Source organism: Onychostoma macrolepis, chromosome 19, assembly GCF_012432095.1.
Source record: "Onychostoma macrolepis isolate SWU-2019 chromosome 19, ASM1243209v1, whole genome shotgun sequence".
Taxonomy (NCBI): Eukaryota; Metazoa; Chordata; class Actinopteri; order Cypriniformes; family Cyprinidae; genus Onychostoma; species Onychostoma macrolepis.
The window spans coordinates 22,286,227-22,308,625 of NC_081173.1; the positions used below are offsets into that span (position 1 = coordinate 22,286,227).

At 36.6% G+C, this 22,399-nt stretch overlaps 3 protein-coding genes across 5 annotated transcripts; all 3 read left to right on the top strand.

Moving 5' to 3' along the window:
- Positions 1-2,281: 2,281 nt before the first annotated feature.
- Positions 2,282-3,618, top strand: ecm1a (extracellular matrix protein 1a). The gene is made up of 3 exons (XM_058754385.1): positions 2,282-2,460; positions 2,775-3,034; positions 3,127-3,618. Exons 1-3 carry the CDS (start codon positions 2,403-2,405, stop codon positions 3,328-3,330), a joined length of 522 nt encoding a protein of 173 aa, XP_058610368.1. The 5' UTR covers positions 2,282-2,402; the 3' UTR covers positions 3,331-3,618.
- Positions 3,619-5,804: 2,186 nt separating this feature from the next.
- Positions 5,805-16,722, top strand: pip5k1aa (phosphatidylinositol-4-phosphate 5-kinase, type I, alpha, a). Its single transcript, XM_058754169.1, has 16 exons — positions 5,805-6,149; positions 6,426-6,529; positions 8,557-8,591; positions 9,919-10,008; positions 10,501-10,631; positions 10,727-10,844; positions 11,141-11,293; positions 11,405-11,704; positions 12,008-12,204; positions 12,742-12,825; positions 12,890-12,938; positions 13,052-13,136; positions 13,220-13,414; positions 14,798-14,930; positions 15,102-15,195; positions 15,718-16,722. The coding sequence occupies exons 2-16, from the start codon at positions 6,487-6,489 to the stop codon at positions 15,718-15,720; spliced, it is 1,710 nt and encodes a 569-aa protein (XP_058610152.1). The 5' UTR covers positions 5,805-6,149; positions 6,426-6,486; the 3' UTR covers positions 15,721-16,722.
- A 1,850-nt stretch (positions 16,723-18,572) lies between these two features.
- On the top strand, positions 18,573-22,269 carry psmd4a (proteasome 26S subunit ubiquitin receptor, non-ATPase 4a). 3 transcript variants are annotated; one of them, XM_058754681.1, is made up of 10 exons: positions 18,573-18,730; positions 19,336-19,476; positions 19,571-19,685; positions 19,866-19,952; positions 20,088-20,156; positions 20,253-20,468; positions 20,755-20,863; positions 21,291-21,422; positions 21,515-21,567; positions 21,808-22,269. In XM_058754681.1, exons 1-10 carry the CDS (start codon positions 18,705-18,707, stop codon positions 21,976-21,978), a joined length of 1,119 nt encoding a protein of 372 aa, XP_058610664.1. In that variant the 5' UTR covers positions 18,573-18,704; the 3' UTR covers positions 21,979-22,269. The 3 variants fall into 3 exon arrangements, with proteins under 3 accessions (XP_058610664.1, XP_058610666.1, XP_058610665.1); XM_058754683.1 differs by lacking the exon at positions 18,573-18,730 and adding an exon at positions 18,736-18,860; XM_058754682.1 differs by lacking the exon at positions 18,573-18,730 and adding an exon at positions 18,899-19,224.
- Positions 22,270-22,399: the final 130 nt, after the last annotated feature.

Consider the following 22,399-nt stretch of genomic DNA (forward strand, 5'->3'; position numbering starts at 1 on the left):
CAACAACAGCCTTTAAAATGACTTAAAATGTATTATATAAAAACAATGAGGCAATAATGATTGGTTAATTAATAATTATATGGTTTCATTGAAAAACACTGGTAAAACAGGTCTGCAAAATACAAAATTTACATTACATATTGTTGCAAATGCCTGTAAAGGGAGCCAAATGCCTGGTAGTACACTTACAGAACGACCAAGTCCTTTAATATTGGCCAAACATTTAGGCTACCTTTTAATTTTTGGCTACCTTTTTTAAGATAGAAATGCTACAGCCTCTATCTTCAAAACATGTGGACATCACAACCCTGAACCCTTACAAACATTAACCATGGTTTTATCATAGTAAAACTGCTCAATTTTCTTTTGTGTTATTTCTGAATAATTGAGACAATAAAATCAACCAGACAACTGTATTAATAAAATAATATCCATAACTGTCTAGAGCTAAAATTGTAATTGTACAATTTAATTACAATTTATTTATTTACTTTTATATTTTGTTAAAGTTCTATTTTGACCCCTAAAAGTCTATGGGATTGGCACAGACCGGTTTAAATTGTGTTCCTTTTTCATTCGAAATTGCCTGTTCCCAAATGAGTAACCATATCATGAAATATCTTGATTAAAGTAAAATTTGAGAGAATTTTTTACAAATTTATTTTAAATGAATTTTTGTTACAAACCCTTTTACGTCTTGGGAAAAGTAAGTGCTGCAACATCAAAACACTGAGCATACTGGACAGCAATCACGCTCAAGCTCACGCTTACCAGTCCTGAATCTGGTAAAGTGTCTGTTTATTACAATAAAGTAAACAGGGCAAAAGATTAGCCCAAAATAATTATTTACATAAAGGTACAACTTATATACAATTCTGAACCAAGCAAAAAGAATTTGGTTCACAGAAGAATAGGGAAAAGAGAAAAGTACTAGACCATGCCACATCAACGAAAGAAACAAAAACACAACCAGTCTCACTAAAAAAAAGAAACCTTCAAATCTAACTCAACCATCGATGTTCACAAGAAAACCCCAAATTGAAAAAAAAGAAAGATATTCCACGTCAAAGATACCCTAAATAAACTACTCTTTATAAACTAAAATGACACAGAGGGTGACACTGGTCTCTAAACTAGTGTACGCAATTGAAAACTCAATTGAAATATCACCTGTTCTTTCCCTCTTCCCCATCTCATGGCAGATTTTACCACTAGGTAACAAAAACGGTAAAAGGTACAAAGAGAAAGAAGATTGAATGAGCCATCATTCACTAAGTTATCAAAGAACACAGACTTTCTTAGCCATAAACAGAGTCAAAAATCAGAAGTACATGGCAAACATAAGCACGCAAGCTTCACAAGAAACGGTCAATGCAGTGAGCTCTAGTGTACATGGGAGCTCCTGCTTCCACCACAGGTGCACTTTTATAATCACATGGCGTACCCTTATTTGCGAGATCATCGTCTTGATGATTGACAGATGAACAAACCAATCAGGTACGCGCTTCGCCCAGCTAAAAGAAAAAGAAAAAAGAGAAAAAGAAGGCGGGGGGGACACCGTTCCCAACAGCAAATCATGAGTAGCTTTAACATTGGACGTAACAATTTAATAACTAATAGTAGCAGGTATAAATTGTTAAACTATAGCAAATTTAGTCCACCATGACAAATATACCCAAATATCTGAAACTTAACAGAAAATAAATAAAACAACTAAATAAATGGTTTTTGCAATTTCTTTCATAGCAGTAGTTCATTTGTTCACAATTTCATTAATGGGAAATAACCAAATTTCACAAACTGGTAAGCAGTTGATAAGTCCTGGAGAGAGTTTTGATCCCGTATACACTTCAAAGAATTTCTCACTACTCCAAGCTGAAATTGGTATTTGTCTTGCTTTGTTTAGCTGCCACCAGTGGGATACATCAACATATTTTATGTTTTTCTAACTGCAGTTCCTCAAGCATGATGCATCACATTATTATCAGCAGAACTGATTGGTTTGCAAGAAGCCATGGGAGTATTTCTCTCATTCACTTGAGCAAGCCATTTTAATTAGATAAAAATGTGTGAATAAGCTCAATGTTTTAGAATAGGGTTGAAGAACATTCCTGTTTTGACTATTCACTGTTTTGATGTTTGAATTAGTATCATGCGGGAGTTTATATAAAATAAAGGCAGATAACATTAGGCCCTTATCTCCTTTCTTCAAGCTCTGCCTGACCCACCAGCTTTGACCCGCCTCTCGTTCCCCTTCCAACCCTTTAAATCCAGACACGGCCTTGCAGTATTTTAAAGCTCCCCATCAAGACTGAAGAAAAGAGTGCAAATTCGCAAACAGGAAAGAAGGACCTTTTCTTTAACTTAAAAAAAATAAATAAATAAATAAAAAATAAAAAGTCATGGTTTGGAAAAGCTCACTTGTAACTACTTTGATACTTCATCTAATTTCATTGGCAGGTATGTGCTTTATTTTACAACACTTTTTTGTCTTCTAATTTTGGAGCATCTTCTAAAAGAATAAATGTAAACTTAAATAGATATATTTCTCTAACAATGTCCATTGTGGTACCTGCACATTGCATTCAGATTTGTTGAGGCTGGCCCCTTTCTCCTCCCAATGCTTTCCTGTCATCTCTCTACTGTCCTGTCCTAATAAAAGGCATAAAAAAGATATGTTGATGCTGCATTCTCTGAAACTTCCTGTAGTAATACATTTAAAAAAAATGATTTTTCAATAACATGTATTTATGTCTTGTCTTTATTCCATTAAGGGGGACAGATCGTTGATCCTAACGTACTGATGGAATCATCCTTCCCTCCAGCCAGACCTTCAGCTAACAATCTCAATGCAGTCTGTCTTTACGGAAATGGTCGTCCCAGATATCCTGCCTTCTGTTTCCCTTCATCCAGTTATGCTTACGCTCATCGCGCTGGAAATGCAGTAAACAGACTAGAGTCGTGGTTGAATCAGTGCTGCTATGGAGGTTTGGCCCTTGGAAATGGACAGATCCTTTGCTGTGCGAAACAGGCGGTGAGTTCATAACATGAGCCAAACAGACGTCATTTTACTACAGCACTGATAACCAGAAATATAATGATGCCTTTTTTTCTTTGCGTTTGCAGTGGGAAACTGCCTTGTCCTATTTCTGTACTGAGGAATATTCCACTATGACTTTGGTCAATGAGTGCTGTGAGAAGAATGGAGAAGAAAGGTGGAACTGCTTTGAAAGACAGGCTCCTAACCCTTCCTACCAACCCCTGTGTGGGTACACTGCTCCCCTAATAACACCTGACACTATTTTCACCTGGGACCCCAACACCTGTTAAAGGTCTTACTGCCATATATTTTTATTTCATTCAGCAGCACACAACCTGTCAGTTAATCAATTGTGAATCACAAGAGTCAGAATATAGCATGCTTTTCATGTAATTTAATCATTCTCATTCTTCTAGAAGAGCTGCGTATCAATACTTTTATTTTCACATGTATTATTTTATAATACTCATCACAGTTGAAGTTCAAAACAAAGTGCTCTGATTTGAAAGTGGCAAAAGGACTCAAAGGATTTTTTGACATTTATTTGCATGTATTTGTGGAAAAATATCATGAATAAATCACAGATCTTAAATACAACTGCCCTTCTGTCTGGTTCGTAGGGTTATTTATTTATTGGTGATGTAGTGAAAGAATCATAGGAATCAGATAGGGTCTGTTACCGCCTTCAAAAGTAAAACCATTTTTGAGAAATGTTCTTTTATTAGGTTAGAAAAGAGTTTCAGCATCTGGACACATAAATCAGTGACGTACAACAATAATTGTAGGGTTATACAGACACTGGCATGATCATGGTAATATAGTAATGTTCCTTTACCAGAAAATAATTGTTGTCCTTAGATATCCCTTCCATAAAATATTGTTCAATACTGCTGTGTATTTTAAGCAAGGTAGTTATACAAGATTGCTTTATGTTGGATGCCATTGTTTAGGATTATTTACTATCATTAGCAGCTCATGAGGCACTTTTAAATGATTCCTCATTCAATAGAGTACCAACGATAAGTTACTGTTATAGTTCTGGCTCTAAAATCTGATTGGCTATTTCAATATTTGTGCGGTTTGTGCATAATTAGTCATAGATATCATTATTTATTGACCATTAGTGTCTTTAATCATAGCTGCTGTCACTGTACGAAATAAAAAAAAAGTGGCCGTGCATTTCAGGTCCCTCATAATTTATCGTTTTAATTTATCTTATAAAGTTTAAGTGTATGAATGAACAAATATGTTTATTGAGCCCAGAGAACAGTGATTTAACCCTAAAACAGGCAAGAGTGGAAAATGATCAGCAAAAAATCATTTCATGTCACTTTTTATATCATCTGGACTTAAATGAAACATATTCAAAGGAATTTTTGAAATATTTGATATATTTTGGATTTCATGAGTTGCATCTCCAAAGATACATTGCCCTATTAGGGTATAACAAACAGCCATCAATAATTCTGTGATTTATTTGATGCAAACAAATATGTAATATTCAAAATATGCTGCATGTATGATATGTCTAAGTGTCCTCAAATTGAGGCACAGACATTTCTTGTATTTTTACATTTCTGAACTGTCTCGTTTTTCATTCTCAAGGGTGGGGAATTCCACCCCTCGAGCTCCACTGTCCTGCACGGTTTAGCTCCATCCCTAAACAATCATATAATTTAATTTATGTAGCAACATATAATTTCTATGTAATCCTGAATCACGATCAAAGCTCAGAAACGCAGCAAGGAGATCGTAAAAAAAAAAAAAAATCCATGTGACATCAGTGGTTCAACCATAATTTTAAGAAGCTACAAGAATACTTTTTGTGCGTGAAAAAAAACAAAAGTAACGACTTTATTCAACAATTCTTCTCCTCCGCATCACCTTATAGTGCCATTTTGGAGAGTATCACATACGTAAACAACGTATGTACGTGAATACGTTGTTTACGTTCAAATCAAAGCATAAACAATGTAAACAACTTGCTGACACAGAACAGCATATGTTGTTTACATATGTGATGGCACTATAAGGTGATGCGGAGGAGAAGAATTGTTGAATAAAGTCGTTACTTTTGTTTTTTTCACGCACAAAAAGTATTCTCGTAGCTTCGTGAACCACTGGTGTCACATGGATTATTTTAACGATGTCCTTGCTACTTTTCTGAGCCTTGATCATGTTAGGATCCTTGCTGCCTATGGGAGGGTCAGAGAGCTCTCGGAACGCATCAAAAATATCTTAATTTGTGTTCTGAAGATGAACGAAGGTCTTACAGGTTTGTAAGGACATGAGTGAGTAATTAATGACATCATTTTCGTTTTTGGGTGAATTATCCCTTTAATGCAGCGCTGAGCAGACCAATCGGTGTATGACATCAAAGTACCGCGAGCGATAATACTTTGTTGAGTCTGACATACTTCGACCCAGTGTGCACAGCACAGCTTCAAGTTGAGCACACCTGTTAGCTTTAGATCAACTGACAAAATGAGCACAGAAAATTTGAACCAAATCATGTGGCCATACTAAGCCATACTCCCAACAACCTGTTATGATAATGATCCACGCGCCTTCAGCAAGAGACTATAGGTGCGTTCGACTTGAAGCGGCGCTGCGCAGAATGATCAGTGTATGACATCAAAGTACCGCGAGAGCGATTGGATAGCATAAGGAGCAATCTGCTCTCGTTTCGCTCTCGCGGTACTTTGATGTCATACACTGATCATTCTGCGCAGCGTCGCTTCAAGTCGAACGCACCTATTGTTGCACGTTGTCTGTTTAAGGGTTAAATGCCCACATGGACTAGTGTGTATCACTCTAGCGCCCCCTGTAGTGTAGAAAGCCAGTTTGTCTAAGTTCAGCGGCCACCGCGCCCAGCAGGACAGTGCGGCGCAACAACGTCACTTCCGCCTGTTTGTTAGGTTCGAGGAACGAGGACGCTTCCGTGCGTTTCAGCTGGTTATTTACTTCGGATGGACCCGGTAAAGTAATAAAAACAAGAATTTCGAGTACCTCAAAGAGTCGCACGAAGCAGCGAGCAGTTCTGAACGTAAACAAAAGTTTAACGGCCCTGTTTTTGATCCTCGAGTAAAAACGAAGTAAATAAGTTGAGGTAAGTTAAGCGCTTTTACCTGTTGTTATTGAGGATCTCTAGCCGTTAAATCACTAGCATGTAAGCAAGCTAGCAAACATTATTCTATGTTTAGTGATTTTTTTAAACGAGAAAGTAAAAGTACGACAGGTAACGTTAGTGTGGAACTAACTTAATATAACGCTCCTTCAGTACTTTTCAGGGTAGAATATTACCATATTAAGTTAAGTAACTTTTGTAATCTTCCATCAGTTAGTTTCTTATAACAGACTTTATTTGAACATGTTCATCTTCCAGGGCTGTGGGGCATAAACCACGAGTGAAAACAAGCAGGACCATATGAAACTTCCGCCAGAAAATGGCTACGCCGGCTGTCGTTTCCACGGATGGAGCGAGCTCCAGTAAGAGCATTTTATTTCCTCTTCGTGTTTAAGACACATTATTGTGCTCTGGCTTCAAAGTATGATTCTCATGCAAATCAGTCTTTTTGTAAAGTAAGAAATGAATAACTAGATTTGTTGAGCCCATGTTGAAGGAGTGAGCGCACAGAGCTATTTATTGTTGTTATTATTATTACCTGGTGTCGATTTTGATGTGTGCTGGCAGGACGTAGTTCAATAACTAACATTTTTCTTTTTGCGTCCTTCAGTTTAGCACACATGATGATTTTCTTGTCATTACATCTAAATATGAATGAATTTTGCAGATATTCAGTAGTTCCCAGAGCTTTTAGTGGCACAAATAAAATATAAATGTGTATTATAAGGCTCAGACAAGTGATGTTTGCTCTCTAACAAAATAAGATATGAAAATGGTGCTCACTTTAATTATTATTTCATTAGTATGGGAGCCCGTTTCTGCCATGGGACAAAAAAGGGTAATAGAGACTTTTTATCCCACAATTTAATTCAACAGACTCGCAGAGACATAAGATAACAATTGAAAGATATTCTTGAAAGAAGAAAAGCAGTAATTGTGAAATAAAGAATTTCACAATAGTGAGAGAGTGACAGTTACCTTTTTATTTTTTGATTTCATGGCAAAAATGGTCTTCCATGTATTAGTGATAGTAAAGAAAGTTTCCTATGTTTTTTTTGTTTTTTTTTATAATTACTGTTGTCACTCTTCAGATGTCTTTATTTTGGAGGTTAATCCAGCGGTGAGGTACATGCATGTGTGTAAGCACATGTGTGCCCGTGTTTGCATATGAACTCAATTTGAATATCAGTGTTGTAGACTGTCTTGTGACTGCCTGGGTTGTGCTCGTCTTTCTTATTTTGAGCATAGTGCCACCATGCACTCAGCTGGTGTGATTGGGTTACAGTGTTTTCTTGGAAGATCAAAGGAATTGAAACCCACCCAGGTGTCTGTGCATGCTGCATGCTTACACTCATAGTTGTGGTTAACGACACATCTCAACTCCGTTTGAACAGCTTTCTTTTGCATTTCTTTTGCATTTTATTTGTAGTGTAGTTTTTCACACAAAAGCAAAAAAAACAAAAAACACCCTCAAGCTAAGTAGTAGATGAGTTTGGTTCTTCAGCAGAACAGTTCTGGGGAAATTTAGCATTACATCATCACCAACGGATTCTCTCTAGTGAATGGGTGCCGTGAGAATGAGAGTTAAAACCGCTGACAAATCACATCACACCACAACATGACTCCTGTCCATCAAGTAATGTCTTGTGAAGTGAAAAGCTGCCTGCTTGTAATAAACAAATCTATGAAGACATTTTTAACTTGGATTTGTGAGAGGACCTTTTCACTAAAGGAAGTTTTATTATATTATGCAAATACATTAACTGATGGATTGGAGTGATGTGGATTATTGTGATGTGATGTTTTTGTCAGTTTTTTTGTATACTCTTGGATACTGGTGAGCAAGTGATGTAATGCTGAGATTTTCCAAAGCTGTTTTCGTTAAGAAGCAAGCTTATCTGTATCATGGATGGCCTGAGGGTGAGTAAATTTGAGGCACATTTTCAGTTTTGGGTTTACTATTTCTTTAAAGTGTTGTAATCTTAAAACAGCAGGATTCATGGATATCATTAGCTTGTAATTCACAAAATTAAGAAACAACACAGAAGCTAGACTGAATTTCTAATCAAACCAATAGGACATGTCTAAGAAGTACACTCTAATGCAGGGTTCCTCAAATCTTACCCTGGAGGGCCAATACACTGCAGAGTTTAGCTCAAACCAGATTTGAGGATCCCTGCTCTAATGCTTCACATACTTGAAGTATGCACTGTGCGTTCTTGAAATTTGAGTGTCAAGAATCTTTTACTTAATTGTAATACAGCTAGCTACATATCATAAATCAATCAGAGGGCACCATATAATGCCTAATGACTTTTTCCACTATTAATTTGCATTATAAAATTGGGGTGAAACGTTTTTTTTGTTTGTTTGTTTTTTTACTCCATAGGTATTCCTGGAAATCGAAAGATGGCTTCCTCAGAGGTAATTATACGCTTCTCTATTGCTTTAATTATAGTTTCACATTCACTTTTTTGTCTCATCTACTTTCTGTGGTTATTGGCCAATTTATTTATGGCTCCATACTGTAACTGTTTTCCTAATCAGGGCTAGCAGACATCTAAATTTTGTCTACAATGTGATTTTTTTGGACTCTCTGCCCTCTTCATTTTTTTCTATTTATTTCTCATGAATCAGCACAACTCTTGATGTGGGTTTTAATTTACATGCATTAAAGTGTTCACAATATATTCTGCATAACTTCTGCGCTACTTATGTTACTTCATTCTTGAGATTAATTTTGTTTTTTGTTGTTGCACTGAGAATAAACAGCGTTTTCTTTTTTAAATTTATTTGGAACTTGAATAAATCACAATTTTAAAGGGGGCATAACACACACCGTTTCTCCCAATTTCATGTTAATCTTGAGTACCTATAGAGTAGTACTGCATCCTTCATATTTCCAAAGAGTCTTTAGTTTTATCATATTTATAAAAGAAAGATACAGCTTTACTATTCTCTCTGAAAAAAGCCGAGCTCCTGGAGGTGTGCTGTGGGCGGAGCTAAAGAATGACGAGTACTTGTGTGCCGATTGCCAACCGAACACAGTCATTTGATGCCGTTTCACTTTTATAGCTGGGACCGCTCCATCTTTCAGTATCTAATGATGTGCAAATCCAACGTCGAACTGGGCCTTGTTTATAAAACGTTCGTCAACAAACACACTTGCAAAAATGTTGCTGCCCCGGAAAAACAAAATGGACCCACTGTTTACTTAACGCTGGGTTCTTAGGGAAGCCGAACAAGGTTATCTTTCCCTTACAACCAAAAACACACTTCTTCAGAGACATTCTTCAGGAGAAATGCCCATATAAGGACTTCCACCCTTCATCACGTAATGACGAACCACGATCGAAAAAAAACTTTCCGAAACTTGTAAGAAACCCTGAAGTGTGTATTTGGCACAGAAATACTCTTATACGGCCAAATCATTTTTTTAAACTTTGGCCATGTTTAGCATGAGAATCTAACTCTTTAACAGTGTAAATAGCTCAACATGCATGAAACAACATTGGACCCCCCTCCTTTAAATACATTTTTAAAATACTAAGAATATAATATAGTTGTCTATCAGCCATGTACAGAAAAATCCCCTAGTGAAATTAGTGATGCTGAATTGTTTTATAGAATCGCATCGTTGTATAATTTGTTCAAATTGATTTTAACATCCAAAATGACTGATTAATAACTGAAATATTCTGTTTTTGTCTTCTTGTCTGATGTGTTTACTGAGCAATCATATATCTTTCAGCTTCTCAGCATCTCTGGTGCATCCCAGACGAACAAAAAGACCATGGGACACAGAGGAATTGACCCCACTGGGGAAACCACATATAAAAAGGTACGAGCTGTGGATATCCAGATTTTATAACCTCATTTTGAGTACAGCTACATATACACTGTAAATATTTAAAAATAGAAGTTTGTAAGAGATGGGACCAGATCGAACATATCGGCAGTTCAACTTCCAATCTTGGTGTCATGACGCACATTCCTGAATCTGTCAGATCTTCCTGTAACACATAGATTATTATTGTCTTCACTGTTCTTTATTTGGCACCATGAAGAAGATAAAGCCTAATAAATGACATGGGCAGGTACGTACAGATAAGACCAGCAGGCCTTGTTATTGCTACTCCCTTTCAGTTTTATTAAATCACATGTGTCTTTTGTAGGCCTTCAAACAAGATGAATGTATCGGTGATTATATGTAGTTTTAAAATGAACCTGGAGTAGTTCCAGAAGAACTGTCTTGTAATTTTCTGTATTGAATGCACACTAACTAACACATTCTTATTCTGTTCATCGTGTGCTATCCATTGGAACTCTTCAGACCACATCATCTGCTCTGAAAGGTGCCATTCAGCTGGGCATCACACACAGTGTGGGAAGCTTGAGCCAGAAGCCGGAGAGAGACGTGCTCATGCAGGACTTTGAAGTGGTAGAAAGCATCTTCTTTCCCAGGTATGTGTGTCTGCATAAAAGTAACCTTGAAGAACCTTTCATTAGTACTAGTCACACTGTGTACATAAATGTGCTTGTTTTTGTCTCCCTCATAGTCAAGGCAGCAACTCAACTCCAGGTCATCACCATGGTGACTTCAAGTTCAAAACGTATGCTCCCATTGCATTCCGCTACTTCAGAGAGATGTTTGGGATCCGACCTGATGACTACCTGGTAATCTTGTTTGTTCACCAACTTTTTTTTTTTTTTTTGGTATGGAATTGTCATTGGAATTTTTTAGGGAAATTATAAATATTCATTTTTGTAACTGGTCTGGTTATATTTAATAAGCTAGAACTTGCTGTCGTGTAGAGTTAAACTTGTGAGTGATTAATTATCACTGCATTCTGAATCAAAATAATATCTAGAAAAGCCAAAAGCGCTTCTCAGTGACACTACATTTAGTTAAATGGACACCTGCAAGCCTCCAGTCATATGTTAACTGCTGTGCATGTGTGTGTTTTCTGCAGTACTCTCTTTGTAATGAACCCCTTATTGAGCTGTCTAATCCTGGAGCGAGCGGGTCTCTCTTCTACGTGTCTAGTGATGATGAGTTTATAATTAAGACGGTACAACACAAAGAGGCGGAATTCTTGCAAACACTCCTGCCAGGTTACTTCATGGTAAGTGTGTATTTCTATATATTTTTTTAAAAATCTGAACATTTCTTGTTCATTTTATCATAACATTAAGCGCATTAGTTTCCACCACATAATTGACTTTTCATCTTCTAGAACCTGAACCAGAACATGCGTACGCTGCTTCCTAAGTTCTACGGCCTCTACTGCGTTCAGGCCGAGGGGAAGAACATCCGAATTGTAGTGATGAACAACCTGCTGCCACGCGCTGTACCCATGCACCTTAAATTCGACATGAAGGGCTCGACATATAAGCGACGTTCTTCACCGAAAGAGAGGGCCAAGGATTTGCCTACGTACAAAGACCTAGACTTCATGCAGGACATGCCTGAGGGCATATTGCTGGAGAGTGACCACTACAATGCCCTATGCAGGACTATTCAGAGAGACTGTCGGGTAAGAGTGTTTGTCTGTGTGTTATAGGCAGAAGCTGACATATCGTAAGAGGAAAGAAACATAAGCAAGGATGGCGCAACATTGTCCTTGAATTTTGTTTACAAATTTTGAATTGTCAAAGTAGTATGGGTTTAAGGTTACTCTGTGCCTAGATCCAGCTATAATTTCTGTACTTGAGATGCTTGGTTGTAAATTTACATGTAATAAATGCATTGTGCACATTCATGGTAGCTTAATCCATTCTTTAAAAAAAAAAAATAGTTTGCATCTGCTGCATGTGCCTCTCTATTCCTGTATATGTAGGTACTACAAAGTTTTAAAATCATGGACTACAGTCTGTTGATGGGTATCCACAACTTGGACCGGGCTGGTGAAGAGGCATCTACTGCAGTGCCCGATACCCAGAAAAAGGCACAAGGGCAGAAGCCCCTTTACTGTACTGCCATTGAGTCTATTCAAGGGGAATCCAAGGGCAAGACTTCACCACAGCCCTATGAAAGGTTAGTGATCCACCTTTGGCTGGCATCTTGAATCTGCAAAGCACTTGGTATGACACTCAGAAATAGCACAAGACTGTCTAAATGTGTATGGCTATAGAGCCTGTTTTAGAGAGTTTTACAATATCAGTCAAAAGTTTGGGGTTGGTAAGTGTTTTTGTTTACCTTTGTGTGTTTTAAATGTTAAAATCGTCTGTCAAAATGTTAAAAAGTCAGTTCACTGACTTTTTAAACTGACTTAAGTTTTCTCTAATTTCGAACTCTCAAAGTGCATTTAGAATAATTTAACTTTAAAATGTACAAAATTGTAAATTTTTTTTTCTTTTTAAATATCGTATTGTGGACTTCATATCACAATAATATCATATCTTGAGATTTTGATATCCCTGCTAATAGGTTAATTGGCTATTAGGTGACTAGTCAATCAATGCAACACATCCTTGGTTTAGAGCTGCAATTTTACTGTTAATATTATTACTGTGAAATTATTACTTGTGCCTGCACATTTGTTAATGTGTGATATTTGTTCTTTATTTGCAGCATGGGAGGAATTCCAGCATTTAATTCAAAAGGAGAAAAATTGCTGGTTTTCATCGGCATCATTGACATCCTCCAGTCTTACAGGTAAACTGTATTTCCATATCTTTGCATAAATTTCTATAATTTGCTAATAACTGTGTATGTTTAGGCTTGTGAAGAAGTTGGAGCACTCATGGAAAGCTCTGCTGCATGATGGGGTATGTCTTGTACTTTATATCAAACATTGCATGAAGACTAACTATACAAACATATTTTGTGCATTTATTTTTTTTATTTTTTCTCTCTCCGCTATTTAATATTTCCTCTGCAGGACACTGTATCTGTGCACCGGCCGAGTTTCTATGCAGATCGTTTCCAGAAGTTTATGTGCAATATGGTCTTCAAAAAACCTACTTGTAAGTTTGATCGTCACATTTAAACATCTGCAACGGATGCAATAAAGGCCTAATGCATTCAAAAAATTGTATTCTTCTTTTAGTGAAAACGTCTCCCTCAAAGAAAAGTCGAGGAGGAACCGTGTCTGGTGGGAAGAAGTCAAACATTTCAGTATCTGGACTATTACAACAACAGTCCCTTCCTGTAGCAGCAGAACAAACACAGCCACAACAGACTACAGCGCAGCTGTGCAGCCATGGAGCTGTGTCCCTCAGCCCAGACACTCAAGGAGACAGCGGTATGAGAAGACATTGAGAGATAGGAGGGAAACAGGAAGGATAAGCAGGATAGCCTACCAAGATAGCAGTCAAATGAGCCTTTAAATACTTGTGCCTTTCAATATCATTCTCTCGTGATAAGAATATCTTCTAAATGCCTTAAATGTAAATAATTGGCCATGTTTCTAAACTGGTTGAGATTTCTGAAGGAAATCTTCTTTGAATTTCCTCATTGGTTCAGTGTTGGTGTAAATACTAAAATTCTAAACTGTTTCTGAATAGATTAAAAATTAAACATTAAAAACTGAAACACTGATAAATGGATCAAATGATTCAAGTGAATTTTGACATCACAACATTATATTGTACAATATGAAAAATGTTGACTTATTTTAAGATTACATTTAACAATGTTTTTAAATTTAGTATTTAAAGTTAATTTAAAAAGGCGAAAGGTAATCTACATGTACAAATAGAGGAAACAAGCATGCAAAATTAAAGTCAGCATGAAAATTAAAAAAAAGAAATCTGTTTTTTAAATGCATGTTGGTGATCTTTTTTTGCAAACAATTAATCTATGTATGCATAAGTTTTTTTTTTTTTGACTTTGTAATTTTTTAAATGAAATATCAGAAATAATCCACTTACACTCCACCCCTGCAAGCTCACATCCACCTGCTTTCCCTTTTGAATGCAACGGCTATATCCCAAAATCCAGTCAACAACCTATTAATAGAAAAAAAAAAAAAGTCCCTACCTTGTTTTCTTGCAGTCTGTTACACTCAGATATACATCATAATACGGAAGAAAACGTCCTTTCCATTTCATTGCAAATTTGAATGGCTACTGATATTAGAAGAACATATTAAATATTGGCCTAAATAATATGAAACTGATATGTTGTGCATCTCTAATTGTGTTATTTTCATGATTGCTAATGACCATTTCCTCTATGCAGAGTTTACTTTTTGCATTCAAGCTACTTGAGGGTCTCAACTCTTAGGCCAGTGTTGCTCAACTTGTTCTTGAGCGTATGGAAAGCGTTGTTCATGCTATGCTTTGTTTGATTTCGACGCTAGCAGATATTACATGAGAACTTTGTGTAGTTTAATAGTCAGATGGTCTTGTGTGCTGATAGCAGAGCAAATGATAGCTGTAAACATCTGCCCCCTACACCACATACATGGACAATGTCAGCATTGTTCTCATAATTCAGGACTCAATAAGGCCTTCAGTTCTCTCTGAGGTTTATGCATTTGGATCATCTGACATTTTAGAAGCCTAAATGGAGTCATCAGCTAGTAGTGAAAAGCAGTTTTGTAGTTCAGTCTTTCCTGTCATTGCTCATTTCAAATCATTATTGACTAGGGAGCGCTTACTCTTTTTCTCTCGTCTTTCCTTAGGTGTGCAGACTGCTCGTCCTGACCTTCTCCCACAGCAACTGAATGAAGATGAGATCACAAGTAGCTCAGCTGATACGACCCTGTCAGCAACCTCTCCTGTAAGCTTTCAGCCCTCAAACACTCCAGCTCTGAGGTATGTGGTCTAACAAGATTTGGTTGAATTTGTTTAAAAAAAAAAAAAAAAAGTCAGCTACTACTAATAATACTATGTATTGATTCTATGACATGCTGATGCACTCTGTCTTTTCACACATAATAAACATTTACTGACATTTCTATTGATTCAAATTAATTTCATTCCCAGTCGTAGCAGTATAGCTGCCCAGTCATCAGGGGAAAGCTTGGATTTGGAACCCATTTCACTCAGCGAGATTGTTCCTCAGACAAGCACGTCAGAAGTAAGCCAATAAGACATTCTGTTCTGGGCCGCAGTCTGTTTTAGTGTAGACTAAACACAGTCACACTTGATATTTTAGGAGTGTTTTGAATGTCCTGCAGCAGTGGTTCTCAAACAGTTGGTTGCACTTGCGAACAGTTATGATTTGACATGAAACTTGTCATATTAATAATTTTGCATATTGTACAGGCTATGCATGGTAATATTAATACAACTTAATGTTTGATTTTAAGACTTTGGTCACCACTTGATATCTATTATAAAATCTGAGACCATTTGGGCAATGCTGCTCTATCATGCCAACAAATACGAAATGTGAAATGAAAGGTTCTCTTTGTCCTCAGTGCACGCACATTCACAAATCCTTGATTGCAATGTGATCGGTGTCATTTAATAGCTCTTGTGTGCCGATAACAGGAAATGAGAGCTGCCTTTTACAAAGCATGCATTGCTGGATTACTCGTCTTACTCATTCTACTCTATTCTGCAGAAGTTTAATTTATTCTTTCTCTTGCTGTTGCAGTGAAAGACTTTGGATAAACAGGACAAAACAAAGCCCTCAAGGACAATGATTTACTCTCTTTTAAGGACATCAGAAAAGAAAGAAAAACATAAGTAAGATGGACTTGCTGTAAACACCTATGGAAGTGGAAACCAGAGAATCTGGAGAACAAAAGAGAGTAGTGCACATGTTCATAAAACTGTAAAGATAAAGATATTCTCCCCCTTTTTTATATATATATTTCTTTGGATGTCGACAGCACAGCATCCAATACTGCTGCTATGAAATGGAACCAAAAGAAGATGCCACTGTTATACCTCAACAGTGTGATATTACTGTTCTCAAACAGTGCCATATTTGCAGGAACTTCCAGAGTCTGATAATGTTCACAGCAGAAGTCAAGTGATGAACTTCATGTGACCTGCTCTTGGAGAGCAAACAGGTCTTTTGAGTACCTCTGTGAGCGTTTTCTAGTGGACTTCATTTGACCATGCATCTTTTTTCTCTTAGTTTGCCAAGGAGACGAATCTACAGGGGTCATGTTATTTACTTTGCTAAGGGATGAAAGGAAATCTGGTTGATTGTGAATTTTTATTGCCTATTTTTAAGCCATTTTAGGAATATGGCAAGATTATCAAAACAAAAACAAAAAAATGTAGGAATAGTCGAGCCAGATCAGGTTGCCTGAACAATCACATAAGAAGACACTTTTCAAATCTGTAAAATGTATTCGACTTGGTTTTATGAATCGGTTCGATTGCAGTACTGTGATATTGTATTGGATATTTAAATGTGCCTTAATCACAAGAGTTATTTTGCCTTGTCATGAACAGGAAGCCTTTTACCATGCATGATGACTGTGAGTTAACTGTGCACAATTGCATGGTCATCTCAAGTGTGGAGAAAAAAAAATCAGTCAGTTGATGTGACTATTATCATATACTAATTTTTAAAAAAATATTTGGAGCTTGCCAAGAAAATGTTTTTCCTAGTTTTATTTGCTTTACATTGTTTGCGAGAGAGAGAGAAACAAAAGCAAACAGGGTAAAATGATACCACATATTAAAGACCAAATTCAGTATTTCGGCATGCGGGATTAATTTTTTGTTTTTTCTTTGTTTAGCATTGAATTTAAAACGTTTTTTTTTTTTTAAGGGCACAATAATACTTCATACCTGGTAGACTAACTACTGTAAAACATAGCATCTGTACTGTCTTCAGTATCTTTTTATGTTTACATAAACTGGGTAGAATAGGAACTTTGGGTTTGTGAAGAGAGATGAAATCAAATTAAACTAAATCGTAAACCAAAACATTTTTCATTATTTTTTTTTAATAACTTCATGCTAATCAGCAAGTCTGAATGCAGAGACATTGGTAATGATGCAAATATTTTTTAAGTAAGTTAAGTAAGGGAGCATTGCTGAATTCTTTTTCTGTGACAATTTTTATAAACAAAAGAAACATTCCTGTACAAAGTCATATTTATTTGGATGTTTGCATATAATTTATTTCTTTAGCTCTACTTCTAAGGTGTCTGATACTCCATGGCTGTGTAAATTTGTTTGGGAAGCTGAATGCTTTTTTTTTTTTTTTTTTTTTTAATTTTTAAATGTACAATCACGATCTGGGATTCTTGTGCAATTGCTGTTTGTTAGGAAAATGCTGCCTTCATTCTTATTGTCTTAGCAAACTGAGAATAGTCTTTAATAGCTTTAAATGAAAATATTCCTCACTCTTGCAATGACATATTCATGTATTACTGCTCTCTTTCAGAGGATATTATGACTTGGAGTAGAAAATTAAGCAACATTTCGTGCTGTATGCAAATGAATGAAATAAACAACACTGAAAAAAGTAACAGAGTGTCTATTTACGCTAAGTGCAAATAGACCGCCTTGCTCCGCCCACCAACGTGTGATTGGACTAATCAACACTACAAAAGACGATCGTCTAAAACAACAGCTCCAGTGGCTCAGACCAACCCCAGTTCGAATCCCCCTTTTGCCGAACCAAAAGCATATATTTTCAATAAAAATGAAGGAAATAATCGAAAAGTTGAAAATAAAGTATCGGGTAGGGTAGGGAAGGCTTGTCCTAATAAAATGGCATTTAATCATTTTAATGAAAATTACAATTTACACTCAATACATTATAACTGCATAGTGTTTTATTATACTACTGATTATTATTATTATTATTATATCTGAGGTGCAGATAATCGCCTCCGCTATTTGCAATTAGTATAAATAGCAGAAAATCCTATTTGAACACAGTGTCAATAGAATATATTTACTATATTCTATTTCCACTAGCATTTTGCTAATAGCATGTTGCTAAAAATACTGCTATTTTTACTTTGTGTAAATAGAAACCTTGCTATTTGCACTTAGTCTAAATAGAATCTATCGCTAAGAAAATATGCTATTTAACGTTACACACTAATTGCAAAGTGCAAATAGCCGCTGCCAAAAAGTAAACTTCCTGTGTTATTCTTTACCAACAGATACTATCTTAAAGCCTGTTAAAGGCAAAGTGTTTTGTTTACATCTGAACTTAAAATTGTTTCAAACCTGTATGATGTCAATTTTTCTGTGAAAAACAAATGAGATGTTAGTCAAAAGAAATATTCACATTTATTTGTGTGTAGAATAACGATAAATGTGAATAGTGAGTGGGAATTTTTTTCTTTTTCTTTTTTTTTTACCTAAAATATCCAGTTGTGTTTCGCGTAAAGTTTGGAACAAAATGGGGGTAAAGAAATTTTGGCAATTTTAAAGTTTGGCGTGAACTATCCCTTCAATTTAACAACGTCCTCAGCAACACTAACTCCCACCACATGTGGGCGCGACAAATACATCTCTACACCGCGTCCGAGGCCTGTAACAGAAGTAGCGGCGGAACTGTCAGCCAATCAGCTTTGCTGTTACAAATCGCGTCAGTGTCCTACATTTGTAAGCCAATCAGCGTCGCCGTGACTTTGGGAAATGGACTAAAGGATTTCCAAGATGGTGCTCGAAAGTACTATGGTCTGGTAAGAAATAAACAAACGCGTTGTTTTAGATATATTTCCGCTTTTTACATAGTCAATACTCCTCAGAATTACTGTAAATACATAGGTTTTTTTTGTTCTGTTACACTTTTGAGCCCTTAAACGAGAACAAGTAAGAGAATTCAATAGTCGGTTTCTGATTAGAATGACATTTTCCTGAGTCATTATTCAGCTCGTAGCTTTGCAATAAAATAACGGACCACTAACACAAAAACAGATTTATGACCCATAAACAATCGTCACTTATTAGTGATCTCAGTCTAATAGCGTCTTATTTAGTCTTCTAGAGCTGTCATGAAACGATATGGGCTGTGTCTCAGACACTAGTGAGCAGAGTTGTTTGTATAACGCCCTCAAAAGATGTCAAGATTGGCAGCTCACTTGGTTTTGATTAACGGACATTTATCTTAAGCAGTTTTCCACTACTGGGATCCAGTTTACTTTGGCTGTTATGTAAAGAAAACTAGAACCACCAGGTGCTAGTGTTTTATTTTTAATTTTTTGTTGCAAATGTCAGCATTCAGTTTATGCTCTTGCACTTGAATACGCTGTATGGAAAAATGCTGATTGTCTTCATGCCTTAACAGTGTGGACAACAGTGAATACATGAGGAATGGAGATTTCCTGCCCACCAGATTACAGGCACAGCAGGATGCTGTCAACATTGTCTGCCACTCAAAGACCCGTTGTAACCCAGAGAACAATGTGGGTCTAATCACAATGGCAAAGTATGTATGTCGTTGTATTTTACTTCATACATGTATGATTTGTCAGACAATGGTGTTGTTTGCATGTAATAACACATCTTTTGGTTTGGTGCAGTAATTGTGAGGTCCTCACCACTTTAACAGCAGACACCGGCCGCATTCTCTCAAAGCTCCATGCGATTCAGCCGCTGGGAACAATCTCCTTCTGCACTAGCATACGCGTGGCACATGTAAGTACATTCATTGATGGCTAAAGGGATAGTTCACTCAAAGATTGAGTTCCTTTTGTGTTCCTTTGTGGAAAGAAGTTCGTAACATGCTTTGGGGAATTTCCTTAAAAAAATAAATAAAAAAAGTGAAAGTAGTATTTTAATCTGTTAACATTTACACTTGTGTGTGTCTGCATCTAGTTGGCACTAAAGCATAGACAAGGCAAGAACCACAAGATGAGGATTGTTGCTTTTGTGGGCAGCCCAGTAGAGGACAATGAAAAAGATGTAAGTTTATTTGTTGTTGCTTTTTATTGTTCATGAATGGCAAATGCTTTTCATCTTTCATTGTTAGTCAATTGTGATATTTTTTGCAATACAAGACTTTACAATTTTTTTTTGTTTTCACCAAATCCTTTCCAGCTGGTAAAGTTGGCAAAGCGGTTGAAAAAAGAAAAGGTCAATGTAGATGTGATAAATTTTGGAGAAGAGGTAACTGGCATGAAACCTTTCTTTTGACCACTTTAAAATCTTTCCGATTTTCTTGCTTTGATTTTTCACTTTCTCTCTTTTAATCAATCTGTTCAGGAAATGAACACAGAGAAACTGACTGCATTTGTGAACACTCTGAATGGAAAGGAGGGCACAGGTTCTCATCTGGTCACAGTGCCCCCTGGGCCCAGCCTGGCTGATGCCCTTCTGTCTTCTCCCATCTTAGCTGGTGAGGGTGGTACCATGATGGGCCTGGGTGCAAGTGACTTTGAGTTTGGAGTGGACCCCAGTGCGGACCCAGAACTGGCCCTGGTAAGATACAAATTCTTCTTTTGTATAACTGCACTGAGGAACGAGTCCATAACGTTAACAGGTGAAATGTATTGTTTATTTAAACGTGAAACTACTGATACATATGTTAAATATGCAGAATTATCATGAGTAAAGCATTTATAGGTTGATTCCTTCAAAATGTGTGAAATTTTAATTTGTCACAAATTTAAGTCAGAATTTTTTTTAATTTTAATTCAATCTCACTTGATCTATTATAATGAAATTGAAAGGGTATATATTTATTTAAGTTGCTCTTGATACACAGGCTCTGCGTGTATCTATGGAGGAACAAAGGCAGAGGCAGGAAGAGGAGGCTAGAAGGGCATCCGCCCAATCAGCAGCTGAGGCTGGCATTCCCACCTCAACCGCTGACGGTAAGGATGTGCATAATTGTTTGAAATAGTTAAGGATGATAAGCATAGTGGCTCTGGGCTAGTACTGGGTAGACTGCAGGTTTCAAAATTTACCAAAATTTTAAGGATTGCATATAAGGTCTTGCTGGTTAGTATGACCCTGTTAGTCCCTGCTGGTAGATGCTAGTACTACACAATCTGACAGCATTAAGCATCTATCACATTTTTATAGCCTTTCACGGTGACTTATACGTGGTCCTAATTCTGAATAACCTTTTCATGTATTGATTTATTTGTGTGGCCTGTTCATGACTGTAATGAAATTGCATTGATGTTTGTTTCTTATTATTAAACAGATCTTCACCGTCATACTTTATTTACCATTATGTTGATTCCTGTTGCAAGACCAAGTCCTGATTTTCTGTGCCACTTTTGTTCTCCCCTTCAGAATCAGAAGAAGCTCTTCTGAAGATGTCTGCCTCTAAGCCTGAGAGCGGTGTGGCAGCACTGCCAGACTTCAGCAGCATGACGGAAGAAGAGCAGATAGCCTATGCTATGCAGATGTCTTTGGCAGGTGGAGGTTTGTGCCTCCTCCTTGTACCTTCTTATTCTTAGATTATGCTCTGTGCTTGACATAGTATGTAATATTGACCATTATCCCTTTTATGTCAGAATTCGGAGAATCAATGGATACGGGAGCTCCAATGGACACTGTGGAATCTAAGGTAATTAAAAATATTGTCTGCTGGCCTCATCAGTCTTTAGAATACTGAGAAATCAAATTTTCTTGTATTTTATAGTGTCAAATTTCTGAGCAGTGTTTGTTCATTTTATATATATATATATATATATATATATATATATATATATATATGGTACCCATGTCTTTTCCTCGTGACAGTACACTGTTCCCTTATATTCCCTGCTGATGTCTTTTCTCTTGCACTTTTTAACTGATTCTACAGGAAGAGGATGATTATGATGTAATGCAGGACCCAGAATTCCTCCAGAGTGTCCTGGAGAATCTACCTGGTGTTGATCCCAACAATGAGGCCATCCGTAATGCCATGGGCTCCCTAGCCTCTCAGAGTGGTAACAAACAAGAGGGGAAAAAAGATGATGAGAAGAAGAAATAAATTCAAGTGTTCTGTGACTGATTGTGATTGATGTACAAGCCATTTGGCATGTGAAATGAGTTCATTCAAGAAGTGGCTATCAGAAGAGCTTATAAAAGCAGTTTTAGATATGGAGTTGCTAAGACATTCACTACCAAATTACTGCAATGTTGTGTGGTACCTCAAAAATTCACACATAGCTTGCTAATCTTTCCCCCTTCTGCTCTGTGCACAATTGATTGAATATTTGATAAAAACATGTAATCTGAATGGTTTCTGCTTTTTCTATTGCCATTAAAACATGAAATCTGGTCACAGTTTGTTATTTTGCTTAGAAACACATTTTACCTTGGTTTTTCAGTAGCATTATCGATAATATAAATAAAAATTACACATGACAAGTAGTGTGTTTTATTAAAAAATGAATACACTTAAAAGCATA

Coding starts and splice junctions, on each gene's coding strand:
- ecm1a (XM_058754385.1), top strand. CDS start 2,403: ATGGTTTGGAAAAGCTCACTTGTAACTACTTTGATACTTCATCTAATT. Junction 2,461..2,774: donor TCATCTAATTTCATTGGCAG/GTATGTGCTTTA, acceptor TATTCCATTAAG/GGGGACAGATCGTTGATCCT. Junction 3,035..3,126: donor TTTGCTGTGCGAAACAGGCG/GTGAGTTCATAA, acceptor TTGCGTTTGCAG/TGGGAAACTGCCTTGTCCTA.
- pip5k1aa (XM_058754169.1), top strand. CDS start 6,487: ATGGCTACGCCGGCTGTCGTTTCCACGGATGGAGCGAGCTCCA. Junction 10,009..10,500: donor GGGAAACCACATATAAAAAG/GTACGAGCTGTG, acceptor GGAACTCTTCAG/ACCACATCATCTGCTCTGAA. Junction 10,845..11,140: donor TCCGACCTGATGACTACCTG/GTAATCTTGTTT, acceptor TGTTTTCTGCAG/TACTCTCTTTGTAATGAACC.
- psmd4a (XM_058754681.1), top strand. CDS start 18,705: ATGGTGCTCGAAAGTACTATGGTCTG. Junction 20,469..20,754: donor CGGACCCAGAACTGGCCCTG/GTAAGATACAAA, acceptor CTTGATACACAG/GCTCTGCGTGTATCTATGGA. Junction 20,864..21,290: donor TCCCACCTCAACCGCTGACG/GTAAGGATGTGC, acceptor TCTCCCCTTCAG/AATCAGAAGAAGCTCTTCTG.